The sequence below is a fragment of the Meles meles genome, chromosome 12 (genome assembly GCF_922984935.1).
Source record: "Meles meles chromosome 12, mMelMel3.1 paternal haplotype, whole genome shotgun sequence".
In the NCBI taxonomy this organism is placed as follows: Eukaryota; Metazoa; Chordata; class Mammalia; order Carnivora; family Mustelidae; genus Meles; species Meles meles.
In genome coordinates this window covers 48,966,956-48,991,978 of record NC_060077.1, presented here as the reverse complement: position 1 = coordinate 48,991,978, position 25,023 = coordinate 48,966,956, and the positions used below count along the sequence as shown (strand labels likewise).

The 25,023-nt window shown below is 40.1% G+C and overlaps 1 protein-coding gene across 1 annotated transcript in view; it reads left to right on the top strand.

Moving 5' to 3' along the window:
* The first annotated feature begins 1,248 nt into the window (after positions 1–1,248).
* OSBPL1A (oxysterol binding protein like 1A) overlaps positions 1,249–25,023 on the top strand; it is a 231,211-nt gene continuing 207,436 nt past the window's right edge. Inside the window, exons 1-2 of the mRNA XM_046024703.1 lie at positions 1,249–1,427; positions 19,048–19,170. Coding sequence (XP_045880659.1) covers positions 19,050–19,170 — 121 coding nt within the window. The 5' untranslated portion in view covers positions 1,249–1,427; positions 19,048–19,049. The remainder of the gene's footprint in view (positions 1,428–19,047; positions 19,171–25,023) is intronic.

Genomic DNA, 25,023 nt, shown 5'->3' with positions numbered 1-25,023 from the left:
ATTTTCCAGTTGGGTTGGGCAATCATGGGAATGGCAAGGCAAAGGCTTAGTTACTTCCAAAGCCCCCTCCATACATCTAGAGCTCCCACTTCTATTCCTATTTACGTGCATTGTGGATAGGGATGACATAGTTACTTTAACGTGCTCTATCTGCAAAAGTAAAATATCTGCCTTCTCATAAGCTCAGAAAAGAGTTTGGAGAAAATATTTATTAACTGTTTCTGGAGGTTTTGAGAAGTTCTCTCTCAAAAGAGAGTTTGAGGTGATTGGGGAAATACAGTAGTTTCTTTGTTGTTCTAGAACAGCACTGACCAATAGGGCAGCTGCTAGCCATATGTGACTATTCAAATTGAGCACAATGACCAACTGGCCTATAATAGGTTCTCAATATGTGTTTCCAAAATTGAATTGACAGAAAAACTACGGTTCCTTAGAAATGATACCTATTTATTTTTCATTACAAAAAGTTCATTAAACACATTGGAAAAATACAAAAAAAAAGCTCGAAAAATTTTCATGTGCTCATAATTTCATCTTTTTTAGTTATGCATAATATTTTTAAAGTTGCAATGATACTTCATGTTGTACGCTGTGTAATTATGTCCTCTGGTTAGACCTGTTGTGCAGCTAGTCTGAAGAGGTGCTCTTTCTGAAAGATTATTCGATGGGGGAGGAGGTGAGGGAACTTTTCTAAATCCTCTTTAAGCATCCTTCACTGGTACCCTATCTTATAACAGTTACACCTGAATGACATTTTAAGACCATCCTCTGACACGTGAGAAGGAGTGTAGCTAATTTACACTGCCAATTAAGTCCCCATGGGTAATATCGCAACTAAAGCAGAAAAGAAAAAATATGGGCAGCTGGTGATGTATTTGCAAATTTCCAGAGCATTAAACCGAAGCATGTGCTTCGGCCTGGCGGGCTTCCTCTTCCCGCCACAGCTCCCAAGTGTCAGGTACACTTCTCCTGAGTCGGGGTGTAGGGGCAGGAACACCATGCTTCGGCCCTTCTGACAGATGTTGGCGAAGCCTGGAAGCCGCGCCTGTGGTCCAGGCTGGAAGGGAGCGGGCAGGGGCGGGGCGTGCCGGACGGAGGCGGGGCCCAGGGGCGCCTAGCGTACGCCTGGAGGCCCGCGCGCCGGTCACGTGCAGCACGGGTTCAACGCAAATAGTTGGAGCGCGCGCCAGCGCGCGCTCGTGGGGCGAGCGGCTCCGAGGGGGCGGCGCCATATCGCGGACCTGAGCTACCTCGCGGAGCCCTGTCTGGCCGCCTCGCGCTCCGCCCAGTTCCAGGCGCCGGGATCCCGCAGACCGTCCTTCCGCAGGGCCGCAAGTCTCCGGTAGTGGTAGCCAGAGCCGGTGCCGGCCGTTTCATCGCCGTGGCCCCCCACCCCGAGAGCTCTGGGAGTCCGGGTGACCGCGTAGGTCAGTTTCCGTGGCCGGTTCCTGTGTGAGCGGGTTCCCTCCCCCGGCTTGATGCACGGGGAATATCTGTCCGCCCCTGGTTGGGGGGTGCGCGCGTCGCCGAGGCCGGTCAGAGTCGTGTGGTGGCGATGCTGGGCTCCCAGCCTGAGTTCGGCTTCCCCGCGGCCGCTGGCTCTCCAGCGCTGCAGCGAAGTTAGTTGTTTCAAAGTAGCAAGATGTTGGCGTTTGTGGCACTTCCACTCCCAGTGCTGTGACTTCGTGCTGGTACTACATGCATTCTCTACCAAGTCCTCCGCTGTGTGCTAGCTTGGTACTTGGATGTGCGCCTCGTAACTTTTTTAGTTTCCCACTACCGTGAGGGGACGATTGATTCTCCGTGGAAGTCACGAGCTGCCCATGTGACCATCTCACAGTGTGCCTCGTGGTTGATTCGACAAGCATGGAGAACTATCAAAGGGATTCAGAAACAGTATGAAAGATTGCAGCTGCAGAGCAGGAACAACGATTCATTTACCCGGGGGCCCTACTGATTGGCAGAAGGCCTCGGGAGAGTCTTTCTGATTTAGTTAATACTAGTTTTTCGTTGTCATACTCGTTGCTTTATGCAGACTAGCTTGTGAAGTTGAGCTGTTGGCATTGTGATATTAAGTTAAACAAGGCTGCTCCAATGTAGCAAATTTAGCTAGTGGGCTCTTGTGGAGTTGATACCACAATTAGCTTTAACTTTCAGTGGTGCATTTTCCCTGAAAGCTTCAGCCTAGCATTGTCGTTAATGCATTCCGGATAGGGTTCAGAATATCCTCACCTCTTTGCTAAGCATTTAGAAGATAGTTTGTTGACTTATTTTGAGGGCTAGCGATGTTTGCGTACTAACCCTGAGAACAACGAATTTTACGCAGCCAGTATTGGAGATATAATTTCTGAATCCTCCAGTTGAAATTTTCAAGATCTCTGCGTCAATTACAGGATGGTTACAAATTCCACCCTCTTCTCATCTCCTAGTTCTACAGGAAGGATGGAAAAAGGAGAAAGCAGTTAGTAACAGTTTTAAAATTTATCCCCTTTTTGTTTTCTCTCTGGCAGTACTGAACATTTGATATTCAAAATAGGAGTTAACTGCCGCCAAGTTGAGTAGATTTATCTGGAGCAGTTGTTTTAACGCTGTGTAGGCTTCTGCCAAGTTCTTTTTATCAGGTGACACTTACTAGACATCTCAGCAGAAATTTGGGGCGGGTGGCTAATCCTTGTCCCTGGAGGCCTTTCAGTCTTGGAGGTATTATTCAAGCAGGACTTAAACCTGTAAATCAGAGCAGCTAGAAGTTTTTTCTAAACTTCACTGCCTCCACTCTTCCCTTAGAACAGAGGGAAGGACTTGTAGAATCAACAAGTAGAATACAGCCAGATTTGTTGTTGTTGTTGTTGTCTTTTTATGGATAACGTGATGCAGTGCCTTTTAAAAATTTTCTACTCGCGGTTTTATTTTACAGGTACATCTGTATATTTAATCTTTTCAAGTTGGAACTCCGTAGCTCTTTCTTGCCTCTTCACATTACTAAAGCTGAACTTTTGTACTTTCTGTGTAATCACTGAGAAAAGTAGTAGAAAGTAGAAATCAGCTTAACAAATAATATGTGAAGTAGAGAATGAGCTAGCTAGTGCACGAGAAATTTGAAGTGGTTAGGAACCGTGTTAGTTCTTTCAAGCCGAGTCTGGTGGTAATCTGAACTTTATTCATGACTAGTAAATTCTTCCCATTTCCTAGAAAGAAGGCAGGTGAGAGCCGTGTAGGCACCCAATTATACCAGTCTTGCCAGAATTTATTAATGAAGTGTTAGAAAAGATACCATCAGGTACTCTGTACAATTTCTATTGATGATCATGGTGTCATATAAGTATCTTATAGGATGCTCTTGATCCCTAGGAATGTTGGATTTTCCCTCCCTTGTCTGACTTAAGCCACTCTAAGGTGGCCAGGTATAAATAGTTCCAAAGCTTTTTCACTGAAGTATAGCTGACATACAGTATTATTAGTTTTGGGTGTACATCCCGGTTATTGCACAGTTCTGTACATTAAGCTATGCTTACCATGATAAATGTAGTTACTGTCTGTCACCATACACAATTTTAACACTTTTAGTAAGAGGAATTCCCAAGTCACTGGCTTTGAGTTCTTGTATTAGCCAGCAAATAGGAATTTCTGTGTAGTGAAAACCGCCTTTAACTGTCCATTTTCCTATCATGTGACAATGGAAAGTAACCACATGTTTTCACTTTGTTAAAGCTTTTCTTTAAAGAGAAGCTTCTGATGGTGTGCTAGATAACAGGTCAGTATTATTGTGTATACCTAATTTGTTTAATTTTGGAAGGTAATTTTCAAATGTGAAATAATCAAAATGGAAAACATTTAAATACCTTTTATCTAAAATTTAAGGAATTTTATCATTAAAAGCTAACAAGCTCCTTGTTAGAGTGTTTTTACTATTTAGAACTGGATTTATTAAGTATGTGGGCTTCTCTGCCCTTTGCTCCTACAGATCCAAACTGCTTGAAACAGTACTTAATAGTTTTCAAAATCTGTCAAGTTCAAATCCAAATCAAGTTTGCATCTAAGAGTTCTTGGTTAATGCAGCACCTAAAATGTACAGCAACCTAAGGTTACTTCAAACAATTTCCAAAGCAGGGCCAATAAGCTTACATAATTTTCACAAATTTCGATTAACACTTTCAACCAAATGTAAAATAAATATACAGCAAGTAGGATTATTCTTTTACTATGTTTGTAGGGCATCTAGGTCCATGTGAGTACATAACAAATATGAGGAAGAGAAAATAGTGTAAATATGTCAAATATAAAGTAATAATTTGGAATAAACATTTTTACATTGACTTTAATGGTTCACAAACTTTAGTGTGACATATTTCAATTTTAGCTACCTCTCTATCATTTCTCCTCCAAAGGAGGTAATGCTGTCTATCAGGGCACAAAGGCTTATTGGAAGGAAGTTGTGAAGTTTCACTGAATAAAAATTTAAGTGACTTTTAATATTTAACTTTATATTTTTAAAAGAAGTGAGTAGTTCCTGAAATAGACTTGATCATTTGTTTTCCTTAAATTGCCATATTTTGGGTGTCCCCCATTCACTCTCCAATGTCCCCACATCCATTTTTGCCTCTGTCATTTCCGCTGAAAGTATTCTTGAGTTCACCAGTGACCTCTGATTTGCCAAACCAGCTGGTGTTTTCAGACGTTGTCCTGGTGCTTCCTTTAACATTTCACTCCCATCTTCTGATCCCTTTGAAATTCTGTCCTCTCTTGATTTCAGTGTTCTCACTCTCTTCTCTCCCCTTCTCCAACCTTAGTCCTCTCTGCTAGATCACAGTCACTGGCCTCCTTCCCTTAAATGTTGGTTTTCTCCCTTTGAGGGATCTTCTTTACTCCTCTGACTTTAATCACCACGTTAGTGAGTTCTAGCCAAGAATGGTCTTAGCTGCTTCTGCTCAAGCTGCTGCCCAGCCCTCTCCCTGTTTGCCACAGGAGCCTCAGACTCCTCATGCCAGGCATGGAATCACACCTTCACCTGGGACTGTTCCTTTCCTGACATTTGTCCGCGTTGGCAACTTTGTTCACCCTGCTGGTCTTGGTGAACTTTCACTCTTCAAGTTCCAGCTTAAAAGTCTCTTTTTCTGTGATTCCTTTTATAACTGATACAAATGAAAAGCTTTCTCCTGTACATGCCCTTTCTCCTGTACAACCAGTGCCCCTTGCACACATTACTATTCTTGGCACATGCTGGTAGGATTCTGGGCACGTTTGCCCCGTTTCTGAAGGGCACAGATTGAGTGGGCATCCTTGTGCCTCCAGTGCCTGTAAGCAGCCCGTCTTTGCTAGCGTTAACAACTGCTGTGGTTATTACATTGCAGTGGACTGTTTAAGCGGCTTGGATTTATTTTTATCATTTTTATTTCTTTCATCATGATAGGTGTAGTCTTTAATCCCCATCCCCTATTTCCCCCATCCCTTTACCCCCTGCCCTCTCGTAACCATCAGGTTGTTCTCTGTAGTTAAGAGACTATTTCTTGGTTTGCCTCTCATTTTCCCCCCTTTGTTTTGTTTTTTTTAAATTCCAAATATGAGTGAGAGCATATGGTATTTGTCTTTCTTTGACTTAACTTTGCCTAGTGTTGTAATCTCTAGCTCCATCCATATTCTTGCAGATAGCAAGATTTCATTTTATAACTGAGTAATATTCCTGTGTATTTGTGTGTGTGTGTGTGTGTACACATCTCCTTTATCAGTGAACACTTGGACTGCTTCCATAGTTTGGCTGTTGTTAATAATGCTGCAATAAATATAAGGATACATGTATCCCTTTGCCTGTCTTTTTGAATTTCTGGTCTAAGTACCCAATAGTGTGATTCCTGGATTGTAGGGTAGTTCTATTTTTAATTTTTTTTTTTTTGAGGAACCTCCACTCTGTCCTTCATATGCACCAATTTGCATTCCCACCACAGTGCACGAGGGCTCCTTTTTCTCCACATCTTCACCAGTGCTCGTTTCTTGTGTTGTTGATTTTAGCCATCGTGACAAGTGTGAGCTGATACCTCATTGTAGTTTTGATTTGTATTTCCCTGAGCAGTGATATTGAGCGTGTTTTCATGTGTCTGTTGGCCGTCTGGATGTCGTCTTTGGAGAAATGTCTGTTCATGTCTTCTGCCCATTTCTTAACTGGATTATTATTATTTTTGGTGTTGAGTTGTATGAGTTCTTCATATATATGTTTTTTTTTTAATTACCACATCCATTGTGGGCTTGAACTCACAACCCTGAGATTGAGAGTCTCACACTTCTCCACCTGAGCCAGCCAGCCACTTCTAAGTTATGTATTTTGGATACTAACCTTTTATCAGATGTGTCACTTTGCAAATATCTTCTCGCATTCAATAGGTTGTCTTTAGTTTTGCTGATTGTTTCCTTCACTGTGCAGAAGCTTTTTATTTTGATATTGTCCATGCAGTGTATTTTTTCCTTCTGTTTCTCTTGCATTAAGAGACCTATCTAGAAAAATGTTGCTATGGCCAACGTCAGAGAAATTACTGCCTGTACTGTCTTCTAGGATTTGATGGTTTCACACCTCACAGTTAGGTGTTTAATCCATTTTGGGTTTCTTTTTGTGCATGGTATAAGACCGCGGTCCAGTTTCATTCTTTTGCTGTTGTCACGGCCAGCGTGGCAAATCGACCAGGAACCTGAGGGTAAGAGGATGATGAAAGAAAAAGATTTGAGAGACAAAGAGATGGAGGCAGGAGGAGCACTGAGGATGTCCAACAGAACCAACTTTATTCAGGGCAGTGAGGCATTATATAGCCAAAGTAACTATTTTCAACTGGTTACAAAAGAATTTGCTACAGGCACAAAAAACCTCCGACTTCCCCATTACCTACTTCTCAAGGTCTAATTGCAGACCCTCTGGTTTCCTGTGAGAACTAGTGAGAAACGAACAAGGTGCACCTGCAGGCAATGGCTGATGTTAGTACAATTGTCCCGTATTGATACAAAAAGTAACAAACCTGAGAGTGATCTTTGAGCTGTGCTGGAACAGCAAGGACCAGTTAAGTGTGTATGACCCCAACCAAATTGCTCTCATCTAACTAGTAAACATGTGGGAAGTCACGTTGGCGAGCGCACAACACATAGCACCCTTTCTCAGTGCTACTCAACTTTTCCGTCCTAAGCCTTTTGTTAGGCTATTCGGACTTTAAAGGAGACACAAGTCAGGCTGGTTTGGTCCTCGTCTCAAGCCTTATCACGGCCTCCCACATGCTGTGACTGTCCAGTTTTCCCAACACCATTTGTTGAAGAGAATCCTTCTCCCATTGCATATTCTTGCATTCTTTGTCAAAGATTAATCGACCACATAGTTGTGGGTTTATTTCTGGGCTCTGTAGTGTGTTCTGTTGTTCCATTTGTCTATTTTTGTGCCAGTACCACAGTGTTTTGATTTTTAGAGCTTTGTAGTTTATGTTAAAATCTGAGGTTGTGATATCTCCAGTTTTGTTCTTTTCCAAGATTGCTTTGACTCCTTGAGGTCTTTAGTGGCTCCCTGCAAATTAGGATTGTTTGTTCTAGTTCTGTGAAAAGTGCTGTTTGTGTTTTCATAGGGATTGCATTAAATGGTAGATTGCTTTGGGTAGTATGGGCATTTTAATAGTATTTCTTGTTTCCATCCATGAGCATGGAATAGCTTTCCATTTGTTTCTGTCATCTTCAGTTTCTTTCATCAGTGTTTTATAGCTTCAAGAGTACAGGTCTTGGGGTGCCTAGGTGGCTCAGTGGGTTAAAGCCTCTGCCTTCGGCTCAGGTCATGATTCGAGGGTCCTGGGATCAAGCCCCGCATCGGTCTCTCTGCTCAGTGGGGAGCCTGCTTCCTTTCCTCTTTCTCTCTGCCTGCCTCTCTGCTACTTGTGATCCCTGTCTGTCAAATAAATAAATAAAATCTTAAAAAGACTTGGTTAAGTTCATTCCTAGGTGTTTTATTTTTGTTGAAATTATAAATGGGATTGTTAATTTCACTTTCTGCTACCTCATTATTAGTTTATAGAAATGCAATAAATTCCTATATGATTTTGTATCCTGTGACTACTGAATTCATTAATCAGTTCTGATAGTTTTTTGGTGGAGTCTTTAGAGTTTTCTATATATAGTTATCACATCATTTTCAAATAGTGACAGTTTTACTTCTTCCTTACCAATTTGAATGCCTTTCATTTCTTGTCTCATTGCTGTGGCTAGGACTATCCAGTACTACGTTGAATAAAAGTGGTAAGAGTGGATGTCCCTGTATTGCTCCTGATTTTAGGAAGAAAAACTCTGTTTTTCATCATTGAGTATGATGTTAGCTGTAGGTTTTTTATATATGGCCTTTATTATGTCGGGTGTGTTCCCTGTAAGCCTACTTTACTGAGGATTTTTATGAAGAATGGGTGCTGTACTTTGTCAAATACTTTTTTTGCATGTAGTTAAAGGATAAAAACCGTATGATCATTTCTCTGTTGATGTATCACTTTGATTGATTTGTGAATATTGAGCCACCCTTGCATCCCATGCATAAATCCCACTTGGTCGTGGTGTATGATTTTTTACAATGTATTGTTGGATTTGGTTTACAAACATGTCATTGAGGATTTTTTGCATCTATGTTCCTCAGAGATATTGGGCTATAGTTGTTGTTGTTGTTGTTGTTTTTTGTAGTGTCATTATTTGGTTTTGGTGTCAGGGTAATGCTGGCCTCATAGAATGAATTTGGAAGCTTTCCTTACTCTTATCTTTTGGAATAGTTTGAGAAGAATAGGCATTATTATTCCTTGAATGTTTGGCAGAATTCTTCTGTGAAGCCATCTGGTCCTGGACTTTTGTTTTTTGGGAGTTTTTTGGTTGTGGATTCTATTTCATTGCTGATAATCTGTTCAGATTTTCTGTTTCTTCTTGGTTCAGTTTTGGGGGGTTATATGTTTCTAGGAATTTATCCATTTCTTCCGTCCAGTGTGTTGGCACTAATTTTTCATAATCTCTTACAGTCTTCTGTATTTCTGTGGTGGTGATTATTTCTCCTCTTTGACTTCTGATTTTCTAGGAGTTCTCCCTCTCCCTCTCTCTTTATGAGTCTCTGGGTAAATGTTTATCAATTGTTGATCTTTAAAAAAAAAAACTAGCTCCTGGTTTCATTGACGTTTTGCTATCATTTTTAATACTCAAATATCTTTTTCTGCTGTATTTTCATACAGTATCTTGGTTTTGTTTCAGAATATAATTTTATTTTATTTAACTTTCTCCTGAATTTTTTTCTTTTTTTTTTGGCCGCTTCGGTTCTAGATTCTTTCATGTTTTGGAGGTTTTATTCAGATGTCTTTTCACCCTTACTTACTGGTTTTTAAGAAAGGTGATTGGAAATTGAGAAAGTAGGGGAACCCTTGACTGGCCAACTCTACTGTAAGATTCATCTGGCTTAGCCATTTGTTGGGAGCTGCTGGTGTTGTCTTGGAATATGTGATCTTTCAGAGACTGTAACCACCTTAGTCTTCTCTCAGGGGCTGGAGCCTGGCTTGTCAGCATTAGGAATGCTTAGGGAAGAGGGTTTTGAACGTCATGGTGTTCACTGTGCATTGGCTACTTTTTGAAACAATCCTTCAGTTGTCTTCCATCCTCCAGTCTGTAGAATATTTCTTTTACCCTTCCTAGAGGACTTATTTAACCACTCTCCTATTGATGGATATGGACTTGTTAATACCCTTTTAATTGTTGTAAATCATGCAATCCTTGTGAACATGCTTACAAAATAATCTTCTATAAGTATTTTTATAAGATAAATTCCTAGAAGTAGAGTTTCCTGGGGAAAGTAAATGGCATATGTGTATTTTTTTATTTTACAAATTGTAAAATATGCATAAGATAATTACCATCTTAGAAATGTTTACGTATACTTCAGTGGTATTAAATACATTAATAGTGTGTCCTACCGTCACCACCATCCAGCTTTAAAATTTTTCTTATAAAATTGAAATTCTATACCCAATAAATAACCCCATTCTCCTCTCCCCGAAGTCCCTGGCAACCACCATTCCACTTTCTTTCTCTGGTTTTGACTACAGTGCTCTAAGTACCTCATAGAAATGGAATCATACAGTATTTGTCTTTCTGTGACTAGCTTATTTCACTTAGCATAATGTCCTCATATTTAATCCATGTCTTAGCATATTGCAGAAATTTCTCCCTTTTTAAACACTGAGAAGTATATACCATATTTTGCTTTACCATTCATCTGCCAGTGGACACTTGTGTTGCTTTCATGTTTTAGCTATTGTGAATAATGCGGCCATGAACATAGCTGTACAAATACTTCAAGACCTCACTTTCAGTTCTTTCAGGTATATATCCAGAAGTGGAATTGCCAGATCTTAGGGTAATTCTATTTTTAGTTTTTTGAGAAATCCCTAATTTTTTTTTTTTTTTTTTACAGTGGCAGTACTATTTTACATTCCTGCCAACCGTGCACAGGATTCTGATTTTTTCACATCCTTGACAATACTTGCTTTCTGCTTTTTTTTCATAGTAGCCTTCTTAATGGGTGTGACGTGATACCCATTGTAGTTTTAATTTGCATTTTCCTAATGATCAGTGATGTGGACCGTCTTTTGTGTCTTTATTGGTCATTTGCATATTTTCTTTTTTTAAAAGATTTTATTTATTAGAGAGAGGCAGACTTCTGCTGAGTGGTGAGCCCAATCAGGACTTGAGCTGAAGGCAGATGCTTAACCCGAAGCTGAACCATTTGGGGGCCCCAGCCGTTTGCATATTTTCTTTGGAGAAATATATAAACTTTGTGTTTTTTTTTTTTTAAAGATTTTATTTATTTATTTGACAGAGAGAGATCGCAAGTAGGCAGAGAGGCAGACAGAGTGAGAGGGAAGCAGGCTCCCTGCTGAGCAGAGAGCCCGATGTGGGACTCGATCCCAGGACTCTGAGATCATGACCTGAGCTGAAGGCAGCAGCTTAAACCACTGAGCCACCCAGGCGCCCCAAACTTTGTGTTTTTGTTGTTGCTATTGTTATTGTTTTTTTTAAAGACTTTATTTATTTATTTGACAGAGGGAGATCACAGGTAGGCAGAGAGAACAGTCAGAGAGAGAGGGGGAAGTAGGCTCCCTGCTAAGCAGAGAGCCCGATACAGGGCTCGATCCCAGGACCCTGAGATCATGACCCGAGCCTAAGGCAGAGGTCCAACCCCCTGAGCCACCCAGGTGCCCCTGTCGTTGTTTTAATTGGGATTTGTTTTTAAAGATTTTAATTTATTTGAGAGAGAGAGCAAGGAAGCATGAGTAGAGGGTAGGGGCAGAAGGAGAAACAGATGCTCTGCTGAGCAGGGAGCCCGTCATGGGGCTGAATTCCAGGACCCCCAGAACCCTAGGATCATGACCTGAGCTGAAAGCAGATGCTTAACCAACTGACCTAGCCAGGCGCCCCTTGAATTGGGTTTTGAGTTCTAGATGTTCTCTGTATATTTTGGATTTAATCCCTTATCAGTTACATGATTTGCAAGTATTTTCTCCCATCCAAGTACTAACCAGGCCCGACCCTGCTTAGCTTCTGAGATCTAATGAGATCAGGCGCATTCAGGGTGGTATGGCCATAGACTGCAAATATTCTCTAATTTTGTACTTGTCTTCTAACTCTGATAGTGTCTTTTGGTGCACAGAACTTTAAAATTTTCATGATGTCCACTTCGTCTATTTTTTCTTTTGTTACCCATGCCCTTGTTCTATCCAAGAAATCATTGCCAAATCCAGTGTCACGAGGTTTTTGCCCTGTGTTTTCCTTGAGTTTTGTATTAAGTCTACGTTTAGATCTTTGATCTAGTTTGAGTTAGTTTTGAATACAATGTTGGGTAAAGGTTCAGCTTTATTCTTTTCCATGTGGATTTTCAGTTTCCCCAGCACCATTTGTTGATGACTGTCCTTTACTCATTGAATTATCTTGACAGTCTTATAAAAATTGATTTGACCATATACACAAGGATTTCTGACTTCCCTGTTCTATTCCATTGTTTTGTAGGTCTTCATGCCTGTACCACAATGTTTGATTATGGTAGCTTTGTAATAAGTTTGAAATTGGCAAGTATGAATCCTCCAACATTGTTCTCCTTTTTCAAGATTGTTTTGGCTATTTAGAGTCCCTTGAAATCTCACAGGAGTTTTAGGATGGGTTTTTCTGTTTCTACAAAAAACATTGTTGGGCTTTCGATAGGCATTGAAAGAATGTCTAGATTCCTTTCCATAGGACTGACATTTTAATAATGTTGAGTTTTCTAATCTTGTGAATATGGAATGTGTTTCCATTTATTTATGTCTTTCATTCTCAATATTTTGTAATTTTTATTGTATTTCATCTCTTTGGTTAATTCTTACCTGTTTTATTCTTTTTGGTAGTATTATAAATTGAATTATTTTTGTAATTTCCTTTTCAGATGATTTATTACTAGTGTGTAGGAATGCAACTGATTTTTATGTTGATCTTGTATCCTAACACTTTCCTAAATTGGTTATTTCTAAGAGCTTTTTTTGGTTGAATCTTAATGGTTTTCTGTAAATATCCTCAACAAACCGATAATTTTACCACTTTTTTCCCAATTTGGATGCTTTTTATTATCTAAATTATCTGCTAGAATGCCCAATATTATGTTGACTAAAACTGGTGAAAGTGGACATCCTCTCCTTGTTCCTAATCTTAGAGGAAAAGCTTTCCATCTTTCACCTTTGAGTATGATGTTTTCTGTGGGTTTTTTACAGATGGCTTTTATTACATTAAAATAGTTTCCTTTTATTTCTAGCTCTTTGGCTTTTTTTTAATCATGCGAGGTGTTGAATTTTGTTAAATATGTTATTTGCATCACTTGAGAGGATTATGCATTTTTTAATTCTGTTAATGTAGTGTATTACATTGATCAATTTTCATATGTTGAACTATCCTTGCATTTCAGGAATAAATCCCACTGGGTCATGGTGTATTTCCTTTAATACACTGCTGAATTCAGTTTTGCTAGTATTTCATTGAGAATTTTTCCATCAGTGTTCATAAGGGATATCAGTCTGTTTTTCTTTTATCTTTGTCTGTCTTTGGTATTAGTGTGATGGTGGCCTCATGGATGAATTACAGAATATTCTTCCCTCTTTGAATTTTTTAGAAAAAATTGAGAAGGATAGTATCATTCTCCAGTGAAGCAGTCAAGTTCAGGAAGATTTTCTGTGGGAGATTTTTGATTACTCGTTTGATTTTTTTTTTTTTTTAAGATTTTAATTTTATTTAATTGAGAGAGTGAGTGCAAGTGAGAGCACAAGCAGGGGGAGTGGCAGAGGGAGAGAGAAGCAGGCCTCCTGGGACGGGGGGGACACAACATGGGGCTAGATCCCAGGACCCTGAGATCATGACCTGAACTGAAGGCTGACCGTTAACCAACTGAGCCACCCAGGCACTGCTTGATCTTTTTACTAGTTGTGTATCTATTCAGAGTTCCCATTTCTTCATGATTTAGTCTTGGTAGGTTTTGTGTTTGTAGAAATATGTCCATTTCATCTAGGTTATCTGATTTGTTGGTGCACAATTGTTCACCATACTTTTTTTTTTTTTTTTAAATAATGTGGAGGAGATTTTCTTTTTGTTTTTCTTTTCTTTTCTTTTTTTTTAAAGATTTTATTTATTTATTTGACAGACAGAGATCTCAAGTAGGCAGAGAGGCAGGCAGAGAGAGAGGAGGAAGCAGGCTCCCTGTTGAGCAGAGAGCCCGATGCGGGGCTCGATCCCAGGGTCCTGGGATCATGACCTGCGCCGAAGGCAGAGGCTTAACCCACTGAGCCACCCAGGCGCCCCGTTCACCATACTCTTAAAATGCTTTTTATTTTTGTAGGGTTGGTAGTAATGTCCTTGTTATTTCTGATTTTAGTAATCTGATTCTTCACTTTTTTCCTTAGTCCAGCTAAATGTCAGTTTTGTTGATCATTTTGAAGAACCAACGTTTGGTTTCATTGAATTTTTTTCTGTTTTTCTATTCTCTATTTTGTTGCTTTCTGCTCTAATCTTCAGTATTTTTTTCTAGCTTTAGGTTTAGTTTTTTTTTTTTTTTTTCTAATGTCTTAATTTGCAAAGTTAGTTGGTGGTTTTGAGGTCTTTCTTGTTTTTCAATGTAAGTATTCTTAGCTGTACATTTCCCCTTGTAACATTGCTTTTGCTGTGTCTGATAAGTGTTTTGTGTTTTAATTTTTATTTATCTCTAATGTCTTCCAGTTTCCTTTGTGATTTATTTTTTGATCTGTTGGTTATTTTAAAGTATGTTTTGTTTTCACCATGTTGTGAATTTTCCGCTTTTCCTTCAGTAATTCCTAACATCATCCCTACTGAGACTTAATCTGTGGCCTAACATGTGGTCTATCCTGGAAAGATACTTGAGAGAAATGTATATGCTCTTGTCAGGTAGAGTGTTCTGTAAATGTTTCCTAGATTTGGTTTATTGTGTTAACTCCTCTGTTTCCTTCTGTCTGGTGGGGTCCTATCCATTATTATGAGTGGGGTATTGAAGTTTCTGACTATTACTATTAGTGTTTCTTAAATTGTTTTTGTTTCTTATATTTTGCTCTATCATTAGGTGTTTGCAATTACTTTCTTCTTGCTGTATTAAATCTTTTATTAATATATAATATCTTTCTTTGTCTCTTGGAACCTCCTTTGATTTTGAGTTTATTGTGTCTGATATTAGTATAATCACTTCTGTTTTAATTACTGTTTCCAAGGAGTAGCTCTTTCTATCCTTTAACATTCAGTCTGTTTCTCTCTTTGAGTCTAAAGTACATCTCCTATAGACAGCGTGTAGTTGGATCATGTGTTTTTATCCATTCTGCCAATCTCTGTCTTTTGGCTGGAGAGTTTAATCCATTTACATTTAAAATAATTACTGATAAGGAGGGACGTCTGTCATTTTGCTATTTTCTATATGCCTTTTAGCTTTTTTCACCCCCCCTCATTTACTGCATTATTGTCCTCTTTTATGGTTAGCTGGTTTTTTTGGTACTGAAATGTTTATTTCCTTTTTTGTGTATTTATAGCTATTTGGGGGGAATTACCCAGGGGATTACAACTTAACATCCTGAAGTTATAGCACTAATTTGAATTTATATTAGCTTAATTTAAATAATACACACAAAATTCTTGCTCCTTTATGCTTTGTTCCAACCCTTTTTGGTTACTGAGGTCACAGAATTATATCTTTATATGCTGTATACCCGGAATATAAACTAATAATTCTTTTTTTTTTTTTTAAAGATTTTATTTATTTATTTGACAGAGAGAGAGATCACAAGTAGGCAGAGAGGCAGGCAGAGAGAGAGGAGGAAGCAGGCTCCCTGCAGAGCAGAGAGCCCGATGCGGGGCTCGATCCCAGGACCCTGAGATCATGACCCGAGCCGGAGGCAGCGGCTTAATCCACTGAGCCACCCAGGCGCCCCTAAACTAATAATTCTTTTACATTTGCTAGTCTCTTAAATTACATAGAAAACAAGATTTGGAGTTGTAAACTAAAGTTGTAATAATACTAGCTTTTAAACCAGTATTTTTTTTTCTTTAAATGTATTACTCTTAAATCACGTAGAAAACAAAAATTACAGCTATAAACCATTATTAGAATAACAGTAGGTGTAATTGCACATGTATTTGCCTTTATCAAGTTGTTTATTTCTCTGTATAGCCTTGAGTTATTATCTAGTGTGCCTTTATTTTACCTTGCAGGACTCTCTTGAGCATTTCTTAAAAGGCAGGTCTAGTGGTAATAAACTCTCTCAGCATTTTTTTTTTTCTGGGAATGTCTTAATTTCTCTCTCACTTTTGAAAGGCGGTTTTGCCAGATATAGCGTTCTTGGCTGAACATTTTCTTTTCATGGTTTAAATGTATTTGCCCACTGCAGTCTGTCCTCCAAAATTTCCAATGAGAAATCTGCTGATAATCTTACCTGGATCTGATGATGACTCAGCTTCTCTCTTCTGTCAAGATTTTTCTGTCTTGAAAATTAGATTATATAGTGTATCTCTTTGAGTTCACCTTACTTGGAGTTCATTGACCTTCTCAGATGTTTAATTCATGTCTTTTATCAAATTTAGCAAGTTTTCAACTATTAGTTCTCCAAATACTTTATCCCTTGTTCTACCTCTTCTAGGACTTCCATGATGCATGTTGATTGTGTTTTGGTGTATACAGGTCACTTAAGCTTTGTTCAGATTTTGGTCTCTTTCTGTTCTCAGACTCAATAATTTCCATTGCCCTATCTTTCAGGTTCACTGAGTCTTCTGCTTGTTCAAATCTGCCTTTGAATCCCTCAAGTGAATTTTTCGTTTGTTGTACTTTTCAGCTCAAGAATTTCTTCTTTGTTTCCTTTTAGGTTTTCTAATTTTTTTTATTCATATTTTCATCTTGTTTATACATTTTGACTTTCTCCATCTTTTTCTTTAGATCTTTGAATTCTTTTTGATATCCTTTGTCTAGTATATTTGCCATCAGATCTTCTTCAGAGACAGTTTCTGTTGATTTGTTTTTCCCTTTGAATGGGCCCTACCTTCCTGTTTCTTGGTATACCGTATAACTTTTTTCATTGTTGAAAACTGGACCTTTGAATTTAATAATGTAGTAACTCTAGATAGCAAATTCTCCTTTTCCAAGGTTTTCTAATTTTTTGTTGTTGTTATGCCCCAATAATGGGTCTGTGATGAAAGGAGCGAGATTGATATACAGTGAAGGTCAAGCAAACTTTATTTTGCGCCAAGCATCAAGAATCAAACTGACCGGCCAGGGACACCCCTCTTACAGAGAGGGCGACCCTTCTCTGTTTCCCAGACTAGCTTTTAAGGGCAAAGGCCATGCGGTTGGGCCTGGCCACGCACAGGTGGCCAATGAGATTGTAACACACACAGGAACCGCCACAGTGATACTAGGTGACCAATTGAATTACAATTTACCCTAGTAGACATTTGAATTAGCCCATCACACCTTGGTTAGGATTGGCGCCAAAAGGCTCCCAAAGGGCGGGAGGCCCATACTCCTTGGTAGCTAGGGAGACAGTATGCATCTCCGCACTGATTGGATGTCTCCACCTGGCATGACCCACCATTGTATCTGGGCTTTGTTACCCTGAACTGGTTTTGGGGACTTGTTTTTAATAAATCCCTTGGGGGAAGGGGAGCAGGGACCATTTAAGGGTTAAACAAGGTTTTTGTTTAACTTTAATGAAAGCCTCTGGCTAAAATATAAAAATATAAAATAGGTCCTTACAGTTGTGTTTTTGGATTGTTGTGGGCTGCCTTTGTGCTGAGGGTTAGCCTGAGTTTTAAACTTAAGGTCTTCTCAGATCTTTGCTGAGTCTTTGGTGGTCATGAGCAGTTACGTTCTAGTTTTCTCCATATGTGCAGTTGTTTTTGAATGTCCTAGTAAATATTTTTGTAAAGATTTTATTTATTGAGAGAGAGCGAGAGAGAGTGAACACATGAGAAGGGGGAAGGGGCGGGGTGGGGTGGGAGGGAGGAAGAAGCAGACTCCCCGCTGAGCAAGGAGCCTGAAGCGGGGCTTGATCCCAGGACCCTGGGATCATGACCTGAGCAGGAGGCAGATGTGCAACTGACTGAGCCACCTAGGCATCCCTGAATGTCCCTGTCCTTAGCGTCGGGCTTTTAAAGGGAAGAAATAGAAAAATGAAGGGAGAAAACAAAAAAGAGTGCTGGCCCTTTAAATCCCCTGGAAGTTCCACCCACTGCAGGGGCTTACTGCAAGCTGTAAGAGATGCTGCATCAGCAATGGCTACTTGCCTCTTTGTATCTCTGTGATCAGAAGCAGCAATAATCAGCCCAGCTCTCCAATGTTTGGTGTATAGGGGTCTTTTTGTTCACTCTGACTCCTGCAGCCTGCTCCAGGAACACACACATGTACCACAGGAGATGGGTAGCTGCTGCCTTGCTAAGGGCTGAAAATGACATAAATTAACCACAATTTATCTTCTAAGCTTTCCGTGGTGGTTTTAAGCCTTTAGTAGATCCCAGGGTTCCAAAATAGTTGCATTGGGCAGATTCTGCCAGTGCAATTATTGTGGTGGGGAAACAGAGCAGTTTCTGCCAATTATAATTGCCAGTGCAATTATTGTGGTGGGGAAACAGAGTCCTGGTGTTTCATACTCTGCCATCTTAGCAGAATCCTCCACAGGTGTATGTATATTTTGAAATTTACTTGATATTGACAAATTAGAACCCCCTTGTGACATATATACATTTATATTCATATTAGCACTTTACTAGAATGCACATTTTGTGCATTGGCACATTGTTTAATCTTGGGCATTGGGCATGTTTAATCTTATTTTTTTAATTGAGGTATTGTTAACTTGCAATGTTACATTACTTTCAGGTGTATAAACTTTTATTTTTGCTAATCTTGTAGGCAAAAAAGATTTATTTGTAGAAAGAAATTATATTCAGTGAATTGCTGTTCATAATGTTTTGACAAATGCTTTAAATTTGGTTGTAGTCTTCTACATTTGGTTTGAGGCTTGGTAAAATATGAGAGAGAAAACAAAGGAATGGTAAGTATGGTCATTCCCGGATATTTATAATTTAATTTTTTCTATCCAGGATATTTTGCACAGGTTTTGAATGTGTTAATTTATACTTCAGCCTTAGGATGTTTTTATAGTAATGGCCACATTTTAATTTTATGTCTAGTTTTTGTTGTAATAACTATTTGCAAAATATGTGTCTATAATACAATGTTTTAGCAGCTCATGAGGTTATTTGGAGCTGAGGAAACTGAGGATTTGAGAGATTAAGAAACTTAACTGAATGTCTAGTGCATTTTTTTCAATAGTAGAAAGGGCAAAGGAATCTCAGGGTTAACTTCTGGACTTGCAACTGATTCATTTAGTCAGTTCTTGTGTCTGACTTACTAGCTACAAAATGAAGATGATTTTTTTTCCTTTTTCTATTACCAGATAGTATCCAAATGCACATTATGCTATTAGATAATAGCAATATTATTTTTCAATCTAGAAATGAACAGTGAAGCAGAACAACAGCTTCTCCATCATGCCAGAAATGGCAATGTTGAAGAAGTCAGACAGTTATTAGAAACCATGGAGAGAAATGAAGTAATTGCTGACATTAATTGCAAAGGTAAGCTTTGAACTTTTTAGCTTTCTCTTGTGAGTATGCATGACTCTTGTCATTTTTTTTTAGCACTGTTTTAATCTTGCTAGAAATAAATTCTCATCCCATATTCTAGAAAGAAACTTCATAAGTGTAAAAGTTCTCTCATTGTCCTCCCTAAGTCAGAGAAATTGAGATCTAGTCTTAAGGTTTAGGATTCATGACAATTTTATTAATTATAAGATGCATGCTATAATAGGGTATTATAGTTAAAGCAGCAGGTCTGAGTGTTTACTATACGCCCAGAGTCCTGTGCAGTACCTCACATGTGTTGTTAGTAGGATCCTTGCCCTCACTGAGACTAGCACAGTATATACCAGAATATGGAACCCCAGGGTGTTATGAGATCCCATCAGAGAGGTATGAAACTGGAACTAGAAGGATTAACTTCTTAGAGGAAATGTTTCAAAGGCAATCTATAAGGAGTATGTAAAAAGTATAATCTATAAGGACTAACAGATGAAAATAGAAGAAGTGTTCAAGGGAGAAAATACAGCATGTGCCAAGATCCCGAGGTGAGAGGCAGTCTAGGTGGCAAGGGCCTGCAGGCAGGAGGGGGTAAGGGATAAAGTTAGATAGATAAGCAGCATCCAAATCCTAATATATCTTGTGTAGCAAGGTTGTAAATATTGCACTCAGGTGTGCAGAGAAATAGAATTTATTTTCTAAAATGACTGATATTTCAACAAGCATCTTCTCATTCTTGGAATATGGAAGACTTAATATTCGTCTTTGGGTACCTCAAGTGTAATTGCTTTTTGATAAATGATCTTCCAGAGCCTTTAAACTCTTCTTGCCCCATCTCCCCTACGGTGGCCTTTAAATATAAAGATGAGAGTGCCTGGATGTCTCAGTAGGTTAAGCCTCTGTCGTCAGCTTGGGTCATGATTTCAGAGTCCTGGAATCAAGTCCCACATTAGGCTCTCTGCTCAGCAGGGAGCCTGCTTCCCCCACCTTCTCTCTCTCTGCCTGCCTCTCTCCCTACTTGTGATCTTTCTCTGTCAAATAAATAAATAAAATCTTAAAAAAAAAATAAATGTAAAGGTGAGCCTTGTTTTATGTCTATAGCCTTTGGTTCCTCAGTGACCCTTTTCTTCCTAATGCTCCTTAAGCTTTGTAGTTGAACTTGGGGACAAAATCAAACTCATGTCTCTGTCATACAAGTGGCGGTCCTTGGCTTTCACTTTGTGGCTGCCTTATAGGTGGGTGCTAGGATAGGTGGCTGTTAGGGGACCTTTCCTGCCATCCCAGATGCTACTTGCTTGTTCTTAATGTTCTCTCAATTTATCTTCCTCTCCGGGCTCATGAGCAGGAACGCCATGTCTCTGCATTTGTGTCTTTCACCCAGTCTTCTGTCCCAGATGCATATTTTATTCTGCTGTGTCACATTCTTCTCCTGTCCTAGGGGCACAAACTTTCTGGCTTCACCCATAGTGGGGAACGATTATTATATTTGCAACAGGGAGGAAACTATGTTCTGAGTTTTCCAGAACATGAGTTGGTTTTTGGTATGCTAAAGGAATTCTAAAAATCCTCTGGTCCTTCAACAAAGACCAGTTCTTAATCTTTATCTGGGATGCTATTTTGAAAGCTTAAAAACATTGCTGGCATTTGAAAGTCCTAGTAACACTTTATTATCTACCTTTCCCACCCTCACCTATGGTTATTTCAGGCTAATTGATGGAAAGTTGTCTATTTGGAAATATAAAACTATGAAGCAGATGTGGATGCTTATTCAAAATTTCATTGTTACACCTGTCAGACTTTGTCTTAAGGGCAGTTTAAAGGATTTATGTAGAGGAATGACACCAGTTTCTTGAAGGAAGTGAGTAGGGAGAGGTGGGATGGGGCGTGAGTAGTGTGTCTCCATGGGGATCACCTTTGCTAGGCATTTCTAGGATTTCTTTTCTGTCTGATTTGTTTTTCCAAACCCTGAGAAATTGAGAAAATGGTGAAATGTACTATAATTCTTCAAGCATTAAAGCTTAACAGTCAACAGAGATGTTATTGGTTGGGAGGAATTACCGATGCCAAGTTGAAAGTAAGAGAAGGTAGCCCTGACCTGCAGTTGAAGGTTAAGGCCAGTATTTCTAGGATAGGGGTACAAAATTTTTTAGATATCCATGGTAAGTAGTAAAGAGTATAAAAGATGAAGTATTTTAATGTAGGATTTTGGAAATTCTGATTTCTTGGTCCAGAATCTTACCTATCAACACTACATGTGAGGAGACCAGTTCAGAAGCTGTTACAGTAACTTAAAGAAGACAGTTATGGGTTAACTGGGAGTGGAAGCAATGGGAATGGCAACAAGTAGATATAATTAACATTTATGAGGTAGAATCAATAGGACTAACTGAATGTGGGGGGTGAAAAAAGAGAAAAGGGGCAAGAGTGTTGCTTATGTCTGACTTCAGAAACAAGGTAAATGAGGACAATTCGTTGTGAAAATAGATGTTGGGGGAGAAGAGGTAGTTTTAGTGTGTACAGCTGACCCTTGAACAACACAGGGTAAAGGGGCATCAACCCCCTGCACAGTAAAAAAATCCACATAGAACTTTGACTCCTCCAAAATTAATTGCTAATAGCCTACTTTTGCCCAGAAGCCTCACTGATAATAGTCAATTAACATATGTTTTACATATGGTATTTTTTTTAAAGGATTTCTATTTTTTTTTTATTTTATTTATTTGACAGAGATCATAAGTAGGCAGAGGAGGCAGGCAGAGAGAGGGAGAAACAGGCTCCCCGTTGAGCAGAGAGCCCGACGCGGGGCTCGATCCCAGGACCCTGGGATCATGACCCAAGCCGAAGGCAGAGGCTTAACCCACTGAGCCACCCAGGCGCCCCTACATATGGTATTCTTATAATAAAGTAAGGTAGAGAAGAGAAAACCATAAGGAAAGTACATTTGAAGTGTTTATCGACTGAAATTTATATGTCAGTGGACCCACACAGTTCAGGAGTCAACAGTATATATATAAAATGACAGGTGAGTTCAGCTTTGCACTTTTTGAGCAACCAAATGGAGATGTTTAGTAATGAGTTGGAAAGGGAAATATGGATTTTGAAGTCTGTAGTATATTAACAGTGAAATCAGTGGAAAAGGGCCAGGAGATATCATTATTGGAGATACCAGTAATGAAGGAGTTGTTAGACAGTGGAACTTGCAAAATATCCTGAGAGAAGTGGCGAAGGAGAGAAGCAGAGAGAAATCCTATTGGGTTTCTATATCCTATAGCAGGGCTGTGGCAGCCTGGAAAGTATGTGGGGCCATGCTGTCCAGTGACACAGTGCTATGGCAGCTGAAAAGTGCCCCTGGGTATCGGTGACAGCGTTTGTGGATTAAAACTTGAGGCCCATTTGAATGACATGGTGGGAGATGAACCTGGTCTGCCATGGGGACTGGAGGGTTGACAGGAATGAAGGGGGTGGATAGAGTAAGTGCAGGCAGAGCGGGAGGCAAGAGTGAGGAGAGCAGAGAATGGGATCAGAGAGGCTTTTGTTGCTCTTGCTTGTAAGTCAGAAGAGACCTGAGTGTTTACTTCCTCCTTACTCATAAGTGAACAGGGAGAGGTGGATGATAAAGGAGAAGAATGCTTGGGAAGAAGGGGGTGGAATCCAGGATACAGGAGCTGGCGAAGTCTCAGACATCAGAAGGGAAGGATGGAAGAATGCCTGTAGATAGTGGTGTGGTGGTAGATCTGGCGCCAGGAAGCCCTGGGAATTCCACAAAAGCCCTTCTTCTCATTGTGAAGCTGAGAGACTGAGGCCCTTTGTTCAGGGGAGGTGTTTGGGTAAGAGGCTTGAGGAGAACAGGGGCGACTTGAAGTGCATGTTATAGAATGTAGGAGAGACACCTGAATAGGGTAGTATAAGAAGGATTGCCAAGCAGGGTCTAGAGCCGAGCTGAAGTGGAGATCCCGAGTTAGGTCGCCATGAGTCCACAGGGTTCTGTTATTTTTCTTCCACCACTGTTCAGCAGCCTGGGTATGTTACGGAAAAATCAAGCTAGTGTGCTTATCAAGCTTTGGGGTTTTTGTAGGCTACTGCAACAGAGTTACGGAGAGGATTGGCAAAGAAGTGTGAGAAACAAAATGCTCAACTCATTGAAGGAAGTAAAGACGGAGGTGTTTACATACATGAGAAGTGGTTAAAGAATGAAGGGCTGATTCAGTTGAACAGGGCTGGAGGATATCTTTGTGAACGAACTGGAAAGTGGGTAGTTTGTGAGCTCAGAGATGATGATGACATCCAGGCTCTAGCCCTGGGACTGGGCATGGAACATAGAACAGAGGCAAAGTTTGTGGGGAATGAGGGATGCTGAGAAAATGAGAGACCAGGATACCAAATAAGTAGTAGGCACCCCAAGGACAGTGGCACAGTTTGCATGGGGAAAAAGACTGTTTTCTGGAGTTACTTGGTGAGGGCGAGGCGGTGGGAGGTTGGTAAATGGCAGTAAAGTGCTTGAGGTTTAATGCAGAAATTTCAAAAGAGGGGTTGTAGTGTGAGTGGAGTCCTTGACTAGAGACAGCATTTGATTTTTATGGGGAAGTTCACATGGCTTCTGTTGGGTAAGGACCAGTGGGAGTGTGGGAATTATCTGGGAGGCTCCACTTGAGGGGTAAAGGAGAGTCCTTTTCATCAGGAGGAGCTAGGTTTCAGTTAAGGACAGAAGGTAAAAGAAACATTCCATGAAAAAGACTGTGGTTCTAGAATTTATTGATTCTCAAATTACTTACAAGTTCCGGAGGGCATACATTTTAGAGGAAATAGTTGTGGGTGTTTGGGTAAGTGGCAAACAATCACAGGACACTGTTGGTGGCAGCAGCCCTTAAGGGAGCTGTCAGGGGCTTGTTGCACTGAGCCTGGTGCCTGGGGTTTCTGTTGGCTCAAAATCTGAAATCCAGGAGGTGAGGAGGGCAGCCATTAAACCTCTAGCTCCTCTGGAGGAGTGTCCCCTCGTGGGCAGCATGCTCCTGGGCTTTGGTAGACCCTCCAGGATGCTGGGCTTTGGAATTTGAGAGGCTGCATGCTCTTCAGCCTGCTTCGGGATTTTGATAACCTTTTGGAGCCATCTCAGCTCCAGGCTATAGTGCTCTATGTTTGTTTTTTTCTGAATTGAACTCTATAGTACCTTTTTTTTTTTTTTAATATTTTATTTGACAGACAGAGATCACAAATAGGCAGAGAGGCAGGCAGAGAGAGAGAGAGGAGGAAGCAGGCTTCCTGCTGAGCAGAGAGCCCGATGTGGTGCTCGATCCCAGGACTCTGGGATCATGACCTGAGCCGAAGGCAGAGGCTTTAACCCACTGAGCCACCCAGGTGCCCCTGTATAGTACGTTTTTGTAGCACTCAGTTATTCTGTACCTCTCCTCAGCAAGGATCCAACATTTCGTTGCTCTCAACTTTGGTTCTTGTTACCTAGTTGGACTCTACCACTCTGGTAACCCAGATCCTTGTTGCTTGAGATTTTATCTGGAATCAGAACTCCATCTTCTGTCACTGTTTGCAGAGCTAACAGCTTTCCAAACGCGGCAGGAAAGATTCCTTAATTCCCTCTTTCTGTCCACCCTCTTATCTTGGCACAGAGGTGCTTTTCATGAAATACTGTGCTGAGAGAACCAGACCCTTGCTACATGATGATGAGACAGTAGAGACTCAGAACCCTGGAGCCAGCTAGGGATCATCCACTTTCAATGGAACCATGATCTCTTCCTCCACCCTTCTAAGGATAAGGACATTGAGTTAGGAAAGTGGCATCAGAACTGGGCCTTGTGGGTTCTAATTATAATATAGTAATGTTATACTTATTACATTCTG